This window comes from Rhinopithecus roxellana, chromosome 1 (genome assembly GCF_007565055.1).
Source record: "Rhinopithecus roxellana isolate Shanxi Qingling chromosome 1, ASM756505v1, whole genome shotgun sequence".
Taxonomy (NCBI): Eukaryota; Metazoa; Chordata; class Mammalia; order Primates; family Cercopithecidae; genus Rhinopithecus; species Rhinopithecus roxellana.
Window position 1 is genome coordinate 180851720 of NC_044549.1, and position 14015 is coordinate 180865734.

Here is a 14015-nt window from a genome sequence, read left to right on the forward strand (position 1 = left end):
GCCAGGATGGTCTCGATCTCCTGACCTCGTGATTTGCCCGTCTCGGCCTCCCAAAGTGCTGGGATTACAGGCTTGAGCCACCGCGCCCGGCCTAGTGAAATCTTAAATAGCACATTCTTAAAGTCCTTTGGATTCATGCCTTTTATCAAAGAAAATGGGAAGTTCATTGTTCTCTTCAGATTCGTGAGTCTGTTTTCAAGTATCAGCACTTAGAACTTTTGAATCCCTAGTTTTGAATACCAAATACATTACCTTGGGTATTTAGGACTGTGTGAGTGTTTTATAGTTGATTTATTTTTGTTTTACACCTGCAGGGAGAAACTCTGGAAACCTTGACAATGGCAACAGTGTGTCTCTTCAGTGCACAGCCTCAGCTGGCAGATCAAGTCCCGCCATTGGGCCATCTTCCCAAAGTTATCCAGGCAATGAATCATAGGAACAATGCCATTCCTAAGAGTGCCATTCGGGTTATCCATGCCTTGTCTGAAAATGAGGTATTGATGAATCACGTAGTAGCTTATAAGCTCCAGAATTTATCTGCACTCCCTTCTTGACTGATATAAGTTGTAGTATTATATAAATCCCCTTTCTGCCATGTGTCTTTTTGCATACGAACCACATGGTATTTTATTAGTTCTGGGTTTATCAAAACTGGTATTTATCAAATCAATTTTGATAAATACCAGTTTAGATGATATAATTAATAGATTAAATTTTGGTTCAGTTCGTTGTTAAACTGAAAGGGATTCTTTTTTACCTATTTACTTATTTTGTTGCAGTATTTACCATGTTATATAAATATTGTTACTCTACAAGTAACCTTCTCTTTTGGGCACTTAGCTGTGTGTTCGAGCCATGGCATCTTTAGAGACCATTGGCCCACTGATGAATGGAATGAAAAAGCGAGCAGATACTGTTGGTCTAGCCTGCGAAGCAATTAATCGAATGTTTCAGAAGGAGCAGAGTGAATTAGTAGCACAAGTAAGTTACTTTCTAGATTTAGCACTATTTTAGGAAAGCAAACATACCAAATAGATTTTTACTGATTTGGTACTGATTTGGTTTCCTTGACTTAAGGTTGGTGAGAGTTAACTTGTGAGTTTGTGTATACACAATTTTATATCTTATATATACATACACATACAGTGTATATGTGTGTGTACATGTGTATGCATATATACATGTATATTGGTGTGTGTATATAGACACACACACAAAAATGGGGCCAACTGCCAACAGTCTTACCAACTGAAAGTACTTTTATGGTGTATAAAATTTAAATCTTGGCTATCCATTGTGCAATTAGCCTAGCTTAGCTTGCTTAGCTTGATTTGTAAAATGTGCTGCATCCTCTTTGGAAAAATTCATTCTGTTTATTTATTCCTTTGTTTCTTAAGTCATGTTTAAGAAACATGCCAAGATAATGCCTTTTTCAAAGAGACTGTCCACCTAATGAAAACTGGACTTGATGGATATCCATGTAGATAGATGTTGAAAGAACAAAAAACATGCAATAAATTTAAAAACTTACGAAAACGATCTAAAATGTAACTCAAAGAACAAATACCACATGATCTGACCTGTAATGGAGTCTAAAACAATCAGACTCATAGAAGCAGAGAGTAGAATGGTGATTACTAGAGGCTGGGGGTGGGGAGAAGGGGAAAAAGCTGGTCTAAAAGTACAAAGTTTCTGTTAGGAAGAATAAGGCTTTTAAGATCTATTGTGCAGTATGGTGACTATAGTTAATAATACATTGTATATTTCAAAATTGGTAAGAGTAGACTTTAAATGTTTCCACAAAAAAGGTATTTGTAATGGAAGATATGCTGATTAGCTTGATTTAATTATTCTGCATTGTATGCATGTGTCATAACATCACTTTATTTCCCATAAATACATACAATAAAAAATAATAAAGTGTTTAAATAGAATTCTGAATGAATTCAGAATTCTAGAATTCTGAATTCTATTCACAATAACTGAGGCATTCTTCATCTTAAAAACCATTCAGTGGTTTCTCATTACCTGCCAGATCACTAAGTGACATCTGGTATCCTTAAACAGAATACAAGGCCCTGCATCTTTATTATCTGGGCTTCCCATTCTCCCAGCTCCTCAGCCTTACTCGCTGGACCCTCATTGAGGCAAGCAGAGCTGTTGGGTAAATCTCAAAGAGATATTGGATGCTCTGAGGTTCAAACTTATGATTGGCTTGAGGAGTTTGATGTGTAGGAAAGAACAGGAGCTGGTACTACCACTTACTGGCTTTCTGACCTCAGACATGATATTTAACCTTAAAATGCCCAGATTTCTCATCTGTAAAATAAAGTTATGACATCTCGCAGGGTTGTTAATGAGAATAGTCCCTGAAAAAAGAGGTGCACTCACTAAGTGTCTTATTTCTACCTATTCCCTCTGAGTTTCAAAATGGATAGTGAAAATTGTGATACTAGATTATTATTCAGCTTTTATTAGGCTGATATGAAATGTATGATGACTACAAAGATTGATGTTTGAAGAAAATATGAAAATATACTAACGTATTTCAGAGATTGTTGCCTGTTAGTACAGTGCTACTAGGGCAGGCAGCCCAGTACAGGAGCTAACAGCTCAGGTTCTATATTTTCTGGCTCCAGATACATATTTTAGTACTGCCCAGCTCTGTGATTATGAACATGTTTTTTTACTGTTTTACCCTTTGTGCATTAATTGAATAAAATAATTGATGTATAGCATTTAGGATGGTTGATGGCACAGAATAAGATCTCATTAAATAAAAATATCATTAGATACTTAAGCCTGTGTATGGCATTAAAATAATGGTGCACAGGCTGCCTTCCAGGTGTGGTCCTGGGGGTAAAATTATTTCTTCAGTGGATGATTTGCATTTTTTCTGTGTGTGTATATATGCTTAATATTTTTTCTAGGCCCTGAAAGCAGATTTGGTTCCATACCTCTTAAAATTACTCGAAGGGATTGGTCTTGAAAACCTGGACAGCCCAGCAGCCACTAAGGCTCAGATTGTTAAAGCTCTCAAGGCAATGACTCGAAGTTTGCAGTATGGAGAACAGGTGAGTCTGCATAGAAGCAACTTTTGATTTTCTAAAAGCCAGGGTCTTGGCTATGGATGATCCACGAACCTGTGTTCGAGTTCCACTTACAGATATGGTTCTGTTGGCTGTAACTGGAGAAGATCCAGAGCCCAAGGATGGACTTGCATACCTGCCTCATAACTGATGAAAAAGCATAAACCATACACTCAGTATTCAAGAGGATTCTCCTGGATAGTGATGGCATGTTGTACACTTCAGGAAGAAAAATGCTGGAAGCCTTTAGCACGGAATATGCAGCATTTAGTGCTGCTTAACTTTCAGCTCTAGGAGTTATTCATGGGTAGTGATAATGAAATTCATTAACCATCCCATAATGCTATTTTAAAAGATGTAGAACATCATTTTTGTTTTCATTTCCTTTCTTGCTGGTGCTTATAAAGTGTTGGGTTTTTTTTTCTTTTGTTGTGACTTCATTTTTCCTGTGTGTATTAGTGTATTTCAGCTGCACGTATTTGCTGACTTCAGGCCTGTTCAGTAATTTAATTTTCCTCCTCAGTTTTATTTTTATTATTGCCTCTAAGGAGTTCTTCATTCATTGTTACTATATAGCCCCATCTACTAATGCTCATTTTTATTGACATGAAATTTACATAGCATAAAATTAACCATTTTATGGTAAATAGTTAATTGGCATTTAGGACATTAACAGTGTTGTGCAAATTCCACTGTATCTAGTTCCAAAACATTTTCATCACCTCTGTACCCATTCAGCAGCTACTCTCCCTTTCTTCCTTCCCCCAACCTTCGGCACCCACCAATCTGTTTTCTGTCTCTGGATTTACCTCTTCTGCGTATTTCATATAAATAGAATCATACACGTGACCCTTTGTGTCTGTCTTGTCACTGAGCATGTTTTTAAGCAGCATCCATGTTATCAATGCTTCATTTTTATGTCTAAATATCTCATTGTATGTAATGCTCCAATTTGCTTATCCATTCATCTGTTGATGGACATTTGGGTTATTTCCTCTGCTAATCTTCTACAGGTTTTAACTGACTTCAGCTATAGCTTTCCTATAGTGAATTTACTGGATTTGTATGTTTCAAGTAAAGAAACATTTTTCATGCCATTGTCATTCTATTGATATGATCATTTAAATGATTTAAAATGATATTAAAGAAGAGAAACAGCACATATTGCTGCAGTCATTAACTGGTGTGTTTTAAAAAGTATTTTCTTGGTTTTTGCCTATGAGTGTTCTAAACACCAAGCAGAGGCTCTCCTGCGTACCACTTGTAGGCAGTTGTCTTGTCCTTGACTTGCCTCAGGATTCCTGGTAATGAAATTAGCAAAGTAATCCTGACACCCACTTTCTGCACCCTAGGGAGGGGAGGAAAGAGGTATAGTAGTTTCTAAATAGGAACTCCCCTACCAGCTTTACAACTAATCACTTCCACTATTGCTTCTTTCCAAGGTTGGAGCAGGTACCCCCTTCCTTGGACTCACACGGTCCCCTTGTATAACCCTGCTTTAATTCTTACCACGGAATTATTTGACTCTGTCTCCCCTACTAGATTGTAAGCACTTCAGAGACTGTCTTTCTCATCTTTGTGTTCACTGTGCTTACCACATAAGAGGTGCTCAGTAAAATATTTGATATGAACATTGATGTGCAAAAGATATTCACTAAGTTGGTATTTCCTGAATGTTTTGTCACCCAGAAATACCGTTCATCGTAGTTTAGTGCATATTCCCACCCATATATTATTTATACTCATGTGTATGTATTTCAAGTACATACGTGTACCCATTTTACTTCTGATACTCTGATGCTTTCTATATTAACCAGTTTTATTTTTTCAAGCATGCTGTTCATAACCCTCCTGGTTGTTTCATAAACGTCTTTAGGTCACAGCTCATAATTTGAAAGACTGCTTTAAATTTTAGCTCAATTTGGCAGTATCTTCTCCCCAAACTCCTTCCTTGAGAATAGCTCATCAGCCCATACACTGTCAGCCATCTGTTACTGTCACAAGAAAATACTCTGCATAGGAATCTTCCTCCTTGAATTACATACATATAAGTCAGTAATTGTAGGTTCAAATAATAGAGTCCAGCTTTAGTGGGACGGCTGACTCGAGGACTTCTTTGGGTCTGCCTTAATGAGATGTGTCTGGCACAGTGCCTGCTATGGCGTGTTTGATGAATGCTAGTTCTTGCTCCATATTTGAGTCTTTCCTCACTGGTCTTCTTCCTTGTTGCTTTGGAAGTTAGTTTTTCTTTTTGTCTTCCAACATCCAGCCCTTGATTTTATGTTCAAAGGGCTTGTTTTACTTCCCTAGGTGAATGAAATCCTGTGTCGTTCTTCAGTCTGGAGTGCCTTCAAAGATCAGAAACATGATTTGTTCATTTCTGAGTCACAAACAGCAGGATACCTCACAGGTAAGCCATACCTAATTGGTTATCATAAGACACCTGGCAGAAGCCACTTGGACCTTTCTTTTGCCTTAAGTAGACTTAAAATTGTTTTTAGAGTGTTTCTTAGGCTACTGGCTGACCTTTCTTGGAGGTGCTATGAGCATGTAGACCTCTGGTTTTAGCCTTATATAGCATGCAAACTGTTGTTGTGTTGAATAGGTACTGACTAAAGCATGTATTTTGTTCAGTTTTGATCCAGTTAATTGGGTCATAGAATATATTTGGAGCATGTCTGTATTAAAGTATTTATCTTGTAAAGAGAATGAATAAATATCTGCTGAGGAATATCAGTATCAGAAACATGATATCATCATTCCATATCTGTCAGAATAACAGATTAAAACTCCAAATATGTATAATTGTATGTAAAAGATATTCTTGACTAGGCGCAGTGGCCTGTAATCCCAGCACTTTGGGAAGCCGAGGCGGGCGGATCACAAGGTCAGGAGATCGAGACCATCCTGTCTAACACGGTGAAACTCCCATCTCTACTAAAAATACAAAAAATTAGCCAGGTGTGGTGGCAGGTGCCTGTTGTCCCAGCTACTCGGGAGGCTGAGGCAGGAGAATGGCGTGAACCTGGGAGGCAGAGCCTTGCAGTGAGCCAAGATGGTGCTACTGCACTCCAGCCTGGGCGACAGAGGGAGATTCCGCCTCAAAAAAAGATATTCTCCTAAGTTTCCAGTGATTCGTTTATGGTTTTGCTAAATATTTAGGGTGTGTCCTTTTATGGGTGTGGAATATATAGGAATGAAAGGATGTTTTACTGCTTTGGTTTCAAAGGATACTATGTTTAAAACTCAGAACATTTGTTTGACACACTAATTGCATAATTTTAGAATAGTCATTTTCATATAGGCTTCAACATAAGAAAGTCAGACTATTGCTGAATGCTAAAGAGCAGTATCTTGTCTGGTATAAAAGTTTTTAATTTGAAATTAACCTTAGGTATATGAGGCGGTTCTTGCTGTCTGCCTGAAATTGTAGTATATAAAAAGATGTCAGCCCTGCATTCTCTCCTAACCAAAGATGATAGAGATAAACTAAGAGAAAAAATTATCACCCAGGGTTTCTAAACCATTGTAATTGTTTTAATCTTGATTGCTAGTACAGAAGTTTATAAAATCATGAAGACTCAATCTGGAATATTCAAAACTAGGGGCTTTGGAAGAAGTTTTACCTGGTTTTAATTTTAAACTTAGTGTGACACTTTTTTTCTTCACCATAACCACTTTAATATTGACAATCCTAAAGTTGGAGCAGAGTCCTAAAATGTATAAACATGCAGTGCTTTGGCTGCAGGTCTGTCCTGTTCAGAACAGTGTCATAGGTTTTTATTTTAACTTTTCCATCCCCTGTCCCTCATATCTATGGAGAAAAATACCTAGACCGTGGTCTTAGTCTATCCCATATCTCTCTTCAGATTTGGTGTTAAAACTATAGCTTCTAAGTAGGAGTTTGTTCTTATAGGCACTATAAAAACTTTACCTCTTTAGCCTCTGTCCAAAAATTTACATACCACATTTTCATGGCATTACATTCATTACTTTGTGTATAAGGATGGTATGATTGAAAAAAAAATCTGCCTTATTTTTATTATTTATTTTTTTGAGACAGTCTCACTCTCTCACCCAGGCTGGAGTGCAGTGTCGCGACCTCAGCTCACTGTAACCTCTGCTCCCCGTATTCAAGTGATTCTCCTGCTTCAGCTTCCCAAGTAGCTGGGATTACAGGCTTGCCCCAGCATACTCAGCTAATTTTTGTAATTATTATTATCATTATTATTTTTAGTAAAGACGGGATTTTGCCATGTTAGCCCTGCTGGTCTTGAACTCCTGGCTTCAGGTGATCCACCCAACACGGCCTCCCAAAGTGCTGGGATTACAGGCGTGAGCCACCACACCTGGTTTTTTTTTTTTTTTTTTTTTTTTCTGCGATGGAGTCTGGCTCTGTCACCCAGGCTGGAGTGCAATGGTGCAATCTCGGCTCACTGAAATCTCTGCCTCCCAGGTTCCAGCCATTCTCCTGCCTCAGCTTCCCAAGTATTTGGGATGATAGGCATGTACCACCATGCCTGGCGAATTTTTGTATTTTTAGTAAAGGCTGGTCTCAAACTCCTGACCTCAGGTGATCTGCCCACTTTGGCCTCCCAAAGTGTTGGGATTACAGGCTTGAGCCAGCACTGCCGCCTTTTTTTTTTTTTTTTTGAGATGGAGTCTTGCTCTGTTGCCCAGGCTGGAGTGCTGCAGCATGATCTCAGCTCACTGCAACCTTTGCCTCCTGGGTTCAAACGATTCTCCTGCCTCAGCCTCCCAAGTAGCTGGGATTACAGGTATGCACCACCATGCCTGGCTAATTTTTGTATTTTTAGTAGAGATGGGGTTTTGCCATGTTGGCCAGGCTGGTCTCGGACTCCTGACCTCAAATGATCCACCCGCCTCATACTCCCAAAGTCCTGGGATTACAGGTGTGAGCCACTGCACCTGGTCAGCCTTATTTTTCTTAACTAAGAGTAAATTGGCCCTGAAGAATAGTAATATGTCTATTATAAGCTTCTCTACAGGAAAGCTTGTTCTAATTCTTTTGTTCTGTCTTATCTATCATTCTTTGACTTGATGAAATAAAAAACATGTGTCCTTGACTTAGAGTGTGAACCTTTAAAAGGTCTGTGGTTAGAATCCAGAAGAAATAGGGGTTTATCTTCAGAAACCTGGACTTCATTTGGTCCTCACCCCCATCCACATGCTCTAGTAACTATAGGGAAAAGGTATAGGCAGTAAAAAGCTTCTTGCCTTTCCTTTTACTTGGATCTGTGGGGTGGCTTCTGAATGAGGTATGAAAAGTGGCTGTGAAGAGATTAGAAGAAGGTTAGGGAAAAAGAAAAGTTGGGGTATACAAATTTTTTCCCATCCCTGAGCCAGCTGAAGGGACAGCAAGTTCTGTACAGGCCTGGCCAAGTGGGGAGATGGTGTAAAACCCAACCAGGAAGGGACTTGGAGATGAGTCTTCCAGAAGGCCATTACTGAAGCCTGCAGACATGTCCATGTAGAACAGTCTGGACAAGCTGTAAGCATTATTGGCCCCAGAATTGTGAAATTCTGGACATGTTATCAATCTGGGATGCTCTTCTGTAGTGATGTTAGTTGCTTGAGATTTTTTCGTCAGCTCTAGTCTGTCCTATTTGAAAGGACCAACTTGCCGGCTACAGTGGCTTTTGTCTGTAATCCCAGCAATTTTGGAGGCCAAGGTGGGCAGACTGCTTGAGTCTGAGTTTCAGACCAGCGTAGGCAACACGGCAAGACCCCGTCTCTACAAAAAAAATACAAAAATTTAGCCAGGCATGTTGGTGCATGCCTGTAGTCCCACCTACTCGGGAGGCTCTCTTGAGCCTAGGAGGCGGAAGTCACAGTGAGCTGAGCTCGCACCACCACACTCCAGCCTGGGCAACAGAGCAAGACCTTGTCTCAAAAAAAATTAATTAATTAAATTACATTAAAAATGAACTATTTCAAGATTTAAAGCTGCTAACTCTTGCCGTCTGCCTGAAATTGTAGTATATAAGATGTCAACCCTACATCTTCCTCTAATTGCAGATGATGTAGGCAAATTAAGAGATAAATTAGGTAAATTTACCACCAGTTGGATTGATGTGTGCTCATTGAGTTGCCAAATGTTTTTTGTGTTTGAGCTTTTCATTGATGTATTGTGTATCATGTGTTTGATAAAAGGGGCATATAGTTCTAATAATGGTAAAATACCATGATGTGGAACTCCAGGAATTTAAAGTGTTGTGTTGAATTGGGATTGCATTTAATTAAAATGTGCCCTGTGCTACTTCCAAACTTCAGAAGATACAGATTGTACCCAACCCCTCTGTAATCATTGAAATCAAGGTTGCTGACTGGGCACGGTGGCTCACGCCTGTAATCCCAGTACTTTGGGAGGCCGAGGCAGGCGGATCACGAGGTCAGGAGATCAAGACCATCCCGGCTAACACAGTGAAACTCCATCTCTACTAAAAATACAAAAAAATTAGCCAGGTGTAGTGGCGGATGCCTGTGGTCCCAGCTACTCGGGAGGCTGAGGCAGGAGAATGGTGTGAACCCGGGAGGTGGAGCTTGCAGTGAGCTGAGATGGCGCCACTGCACTCCAGCCTGGGCGACAGAGCGAGACTCTGTCTCAGAAAAAAAAAAAAAAGAAGAAATCAAGGTTGGTGTGACAACACACATCACCAACCCTTTTTTCTAACTGATGTCTTTAGGTGAGTTTGGCAGGTTAGGTGAATTTTATTTAGGACATGGGGAAAGATAAAGGAGTGAATTACTACTTCAAAGAAAGATAAAAATGACCAAAACTGTGTTGTCTTCTCTCTGGCGGCTGAGTAAATGTCTGTCATTCAGTCACATGCTCAAGATTTGGGGTAAAAATTTTAAAGTCCTAGCTAGGTAGGATTACTCAATATTGAAAAATTGAAATGAGACTGCCTATTTCCATAGTTTCTCTAGCCTGGCATATTTTGTTTTATGACAAATGCTTGTTTAAAGGTGCCTCAGTGGAATTTTTCCTGTGGATGCAGATAAATTGTGGTTACTCATTATCCAGGGCCCTTGATTACTTAGCCATTTGTTAGGTTCTAGAACAGCTTGGTGCTGTCTCAGGGCCTCATAAAAAATAATTTCAGCAGTGAAAATCCTCAAATTACCTCACCTAGAAAATCAGTAGCAAAAGAAGGAACACGAAAAGGAACAGAAGCCAGGGTGAAGATGCTTTTAGAAGCCAGAATTGGAGATAACTTTTCACATATATACTTCATCATGGTAGCCAGTTCGGTTTTGTGGGATTCTCTGTAAATTTTCCATCTTTTCTCATTTCTCTGAAGTTCATCAGCCTTGTGCAAACTTGCCACATGTCCATTCCTGGCAGCCCCTGTTCTTCCCATCTGTCTCTGGAGAACACAACTGCTCTATTCCATGGAAGTGACCAAGCAGCACCTTTTAGCCCCAAGAAACCAGACATATCCTCAAGGAGAGGCCAGGGGCCTGGGGAGAGCACCTCAGATTTCATTTGTAGAACTATCCAGGAATTGATTTTGATTTGCCTTTCCTAAAGAGGCAAATGATGGTACTAAAATTTGGTTTCTTCCAAGCCCATCGTTTCACCATTTAGGTTTTAGCTCAGAGGTTCCCACATTTTCTCAGTTCACAGTGCCCTTAATAGCGCAGTAATTTTTTCATCCATCCCCAAGCCAAAAGAAATACCTAATTAATGAAGTAATTGCAAGACAACTTGAAAGTAGTTGTTTGTATGGTAGTCAGCAGATGGCGCTGTGTTTCAAATTTAAAATAACCAGCAGTTAGCTGGATGATGTGGCAGGCACCTGTAGTCCACGTGGACAGGCCTAATCCAGCTACTCAGTAGGCTGGGGTGGGAAAATCACTTGAGCCTAGGAGTTCGAGGCCTGGATAGGGGGGCTTTTAGGGGAGTTGCTTGAGCCCAGGAGTTCAAGGCAACATAGACCCCCATCTGTTAAATACACACACACAGGTGAAGAGAATAAATATCCAGCAATGCCCCAGGGTGCCTCAGCACACAGTTTGAGAACTGTATCATTAATCCACTTTCTAGATGTAGCATTCGTGGTTTGGTCTCGTAACCTACTATTTTGATGGGAACCAAGTTGAACCCACAATCAGAATTGCTCAGAAACCACACAGTCTAGAGTGTTTGAGGTCTTACTGTTAAGGGTCTTACATCTTTGATGAGACCTACTGGATAGTTTTGCAGTAATGGTGCTGCAGCCTACAGTTCAGAGAGTGACAGGTGGTGGGAAATGATCACAGGGTGCTGCTGCGCTCTGAACTGCGTTGTTAGAGGGGCTTTGTTGACCTGCTGGCCTTTTTCCTGAGCAGACGGTGAAAGGCCTGGCATCCTAATTGGCTCAAGGCAGGAGTTGATAGATGCAGGCTCCCACAGTACCTTAAAAAGGGGAAATATTTTTTGTAAGCTCTACAAGTACAAGGTTTTTATAAGTACAGCATTCCAAGTACCTGGGCACTCTGGTTGGCTTCAGTTACAGCTCACACAGGCTGAGTCATCTCTGCCCATGTATCTGTGCAAGCCATTTCACATCCACAGTACCAATACTTCTAAGGTCAAAAACAAGATGAATCTGAATGGTAGCCTTTTGTCCTCCACCAATCCCTGTTTCTACCTTCCTCAAACTACTCTGCTGTTTGCGCTTCCTCACAACTTCCCTTGCTGCTTATATTTCTTTTTTCCCCTCAGGTGTCTCTCCTTCCCTTCTAACTGGCAGCAGCCCCCTTCACCTCAGGAGTGGGCTTTAGATCCGCTCTGCCAGGCAGCTTGCTAACTTCTGTGTAGCTCTCTGAAGCAGGTAGAGAAACGTTTTGCTAAATGCATGCCACTCCCACTGCCTTTCTAGTCCTAACCCTTCATTGTTCCTTAGTTGTTTGCCTTGTTTCCTACAATTTCAGCTAAAACTATTGCTCAGTATGCAGTATTACGCTACAGTGTCCCTTCCAAGTACTTGTTAGTTTGTGCAGTGCTTCTGAGATGTAATTAAATGTTTATGCAATGTTTAAAATAAACTCTAGAGGGTTAAAGCCATTAATATGCCCATAGGACACATCTCGATAAATGCTGGCGTGTATAGCATTTTCGTGCAATAGAAACAGAATCAAGGGAGAAATATATAACTAAAATATCAATACCCTTTCACGTAGCATTCTTGTTTTAACCTATGACTGATGGATGTCCAGAGCCTTCCTTTTCTTTCTCAGAGTCCTTGGTGTAGCAACCCTTGTTCATTTGGTGTTACTTGTTATAATAACATTTCTTTGCACCAAATGAAAATAGGTTAGTTTGAGTGTTGACAGAAGTGTTTATGTTGAATTTTGTCACATATGACTTTTGGATGGGCTGAGTGTAGTTTCTTTTGTCTGTTTCCATTTTTGTCCATTTGACATAGTTCTTTTCAGTGCTCGGAATTTTTTGAAAGATTGAAAACGAAAGATTCCCAAATGTAAGAAGGAAAATCACCAGTGTTACTGTCCAGCATACATTTTGAAATGATTTCTAGTCTATAGTACAGGCAGACATGAAAATGGTAGTATGTAGCTGTTGATTAAGGTATGGATGCACATTTAGGTAATTGAAATAGATGATGAGTTTTGTGTGATGGAGTGCCTGAACAGGCTCTGACATTTTTATAAAGGTCAGTGCTTTCACTTGACTCTGCTCTCTAGAGGTGTGTGTGTTCCTTTCTTGCAGGACCTGGAGTTGCTGGCTACCTTACTGCAGGTACATCCTCGTCGGTCATGTCTAACCTGCCACCTCCTGTAGACCATGAGGCAGGCGACCTTGGCTATCAGACTTGAAGTATTCACGACAGACAATAAACACTGAAAGGCCAGTGCCGAGTCCGAGTCCACATTCCTCCAGCTGATACGTTGAAGCAAACTCTTACTGCCTTTCTCCTGGTTTCATGACAGTGTTACTCCTTTTTCTATAAATATATTTTTAGGAAAAAAGTCAGTGATTCTAATTGTATCACATTATAAGAAAGCACTCTGTGGATCAACCTAAGTGGGTACACAAGAATTTTTTTTTCTTAGTGTATGTAAGCACATTTGTTCCTTATATCTGTTTACAAAACTGTGAATCAAAAAGACAAAACTTTCTTCCTAGTTTTTGTAATTTTTTTTTTTGAATTAACATGACTGTAGGGTTGAGCTACAGTCAACAAAAATTGGGCTAAGTCACTTTTCCCCAGGAAAGAATATTTCCCTCTCCTGCATCAAGTCTGCGTGGCCATCCTCACCCCACCGTCCAAGACTATTAGGTTTTGTCCCTGCACTCCTCACTGGCATCCTCAATCATTAACTTCTGAAAGCTCACAGTACACGTTAGTATGTATAACTGGCTTTACCAAATTGAATGAAGAGGAGCTTGTGCAAAAAAATTTAAAAATGGATGTCAAGATGTTATATAAGAGATTAGTGTAATTGTGAAATGTTCTATACACTATCAAATATATAAAGCTTTCTATATTGAATGTACATTATACAGATCATTCATATGTGTACATAAAATTTTAAAAATAAAGGGAATTGACTGCTTTGTTAATGAGATATATTTGTTCTCGTTTAATATTGCAGCCACATCTAAGTTTCCAGACACAGCATCTCATTTATTTTTCATACAACACTCAGGAATGGGTCAGGCTGTTAATTATGTGTGACAATTCTATTTTTAAGAAGAGAAAATTAAATAGCCAGAAGATTTTTCAAATAACAAGTCTCAGCACATAGATTTTCTCGTGTGACCACAAACTACAAGAAAATATAAACATGGAGAATATAAACAAATAATTCTTAAAGAATGGGGAAATACCCACACTTCCAAGTTTCCTTTCAAAGCAAAAACCGAGTTGATTCCACAGTTGATGTGTAAGAACAGCC

At 39.6% G+C, this 14015-nt stretch overlaps 1 protein-coding gene across 1 annotated transcript in view; it reads left to right on the forward strand.

Moving 5' to 3' along the window:
• Positions 1-13685, forward strand: part of DNAJC13 (DnaJ heat shock protein family (Hsp40) member C13) — a 120121-nt gene extending 106436 nt beyond the window's left edge. Inside the window, exons 52-56 of the mRNA XM_010380216.2 lie at positions 315-494; positions 841-981; positions 2931-3074; positions 5400-5499; positions 12826-13685. Coding sequence (XP_010378518.1) covers positions 315-494; positions 841-981; positions 2931-3074; positions 5400-5499; positions 12826-12932 — 672 coding nt within the window. The 3' untranslated portion in view covers positions 12933-13685. The remainder of the gene's footprint in view (positions 1-314; positions 495-840; positions 982-2930; positions 3075-5399; positions 5500-12825) is intronic.
• Positions 13686-14015: the final 330 nt, after the last annotated feature.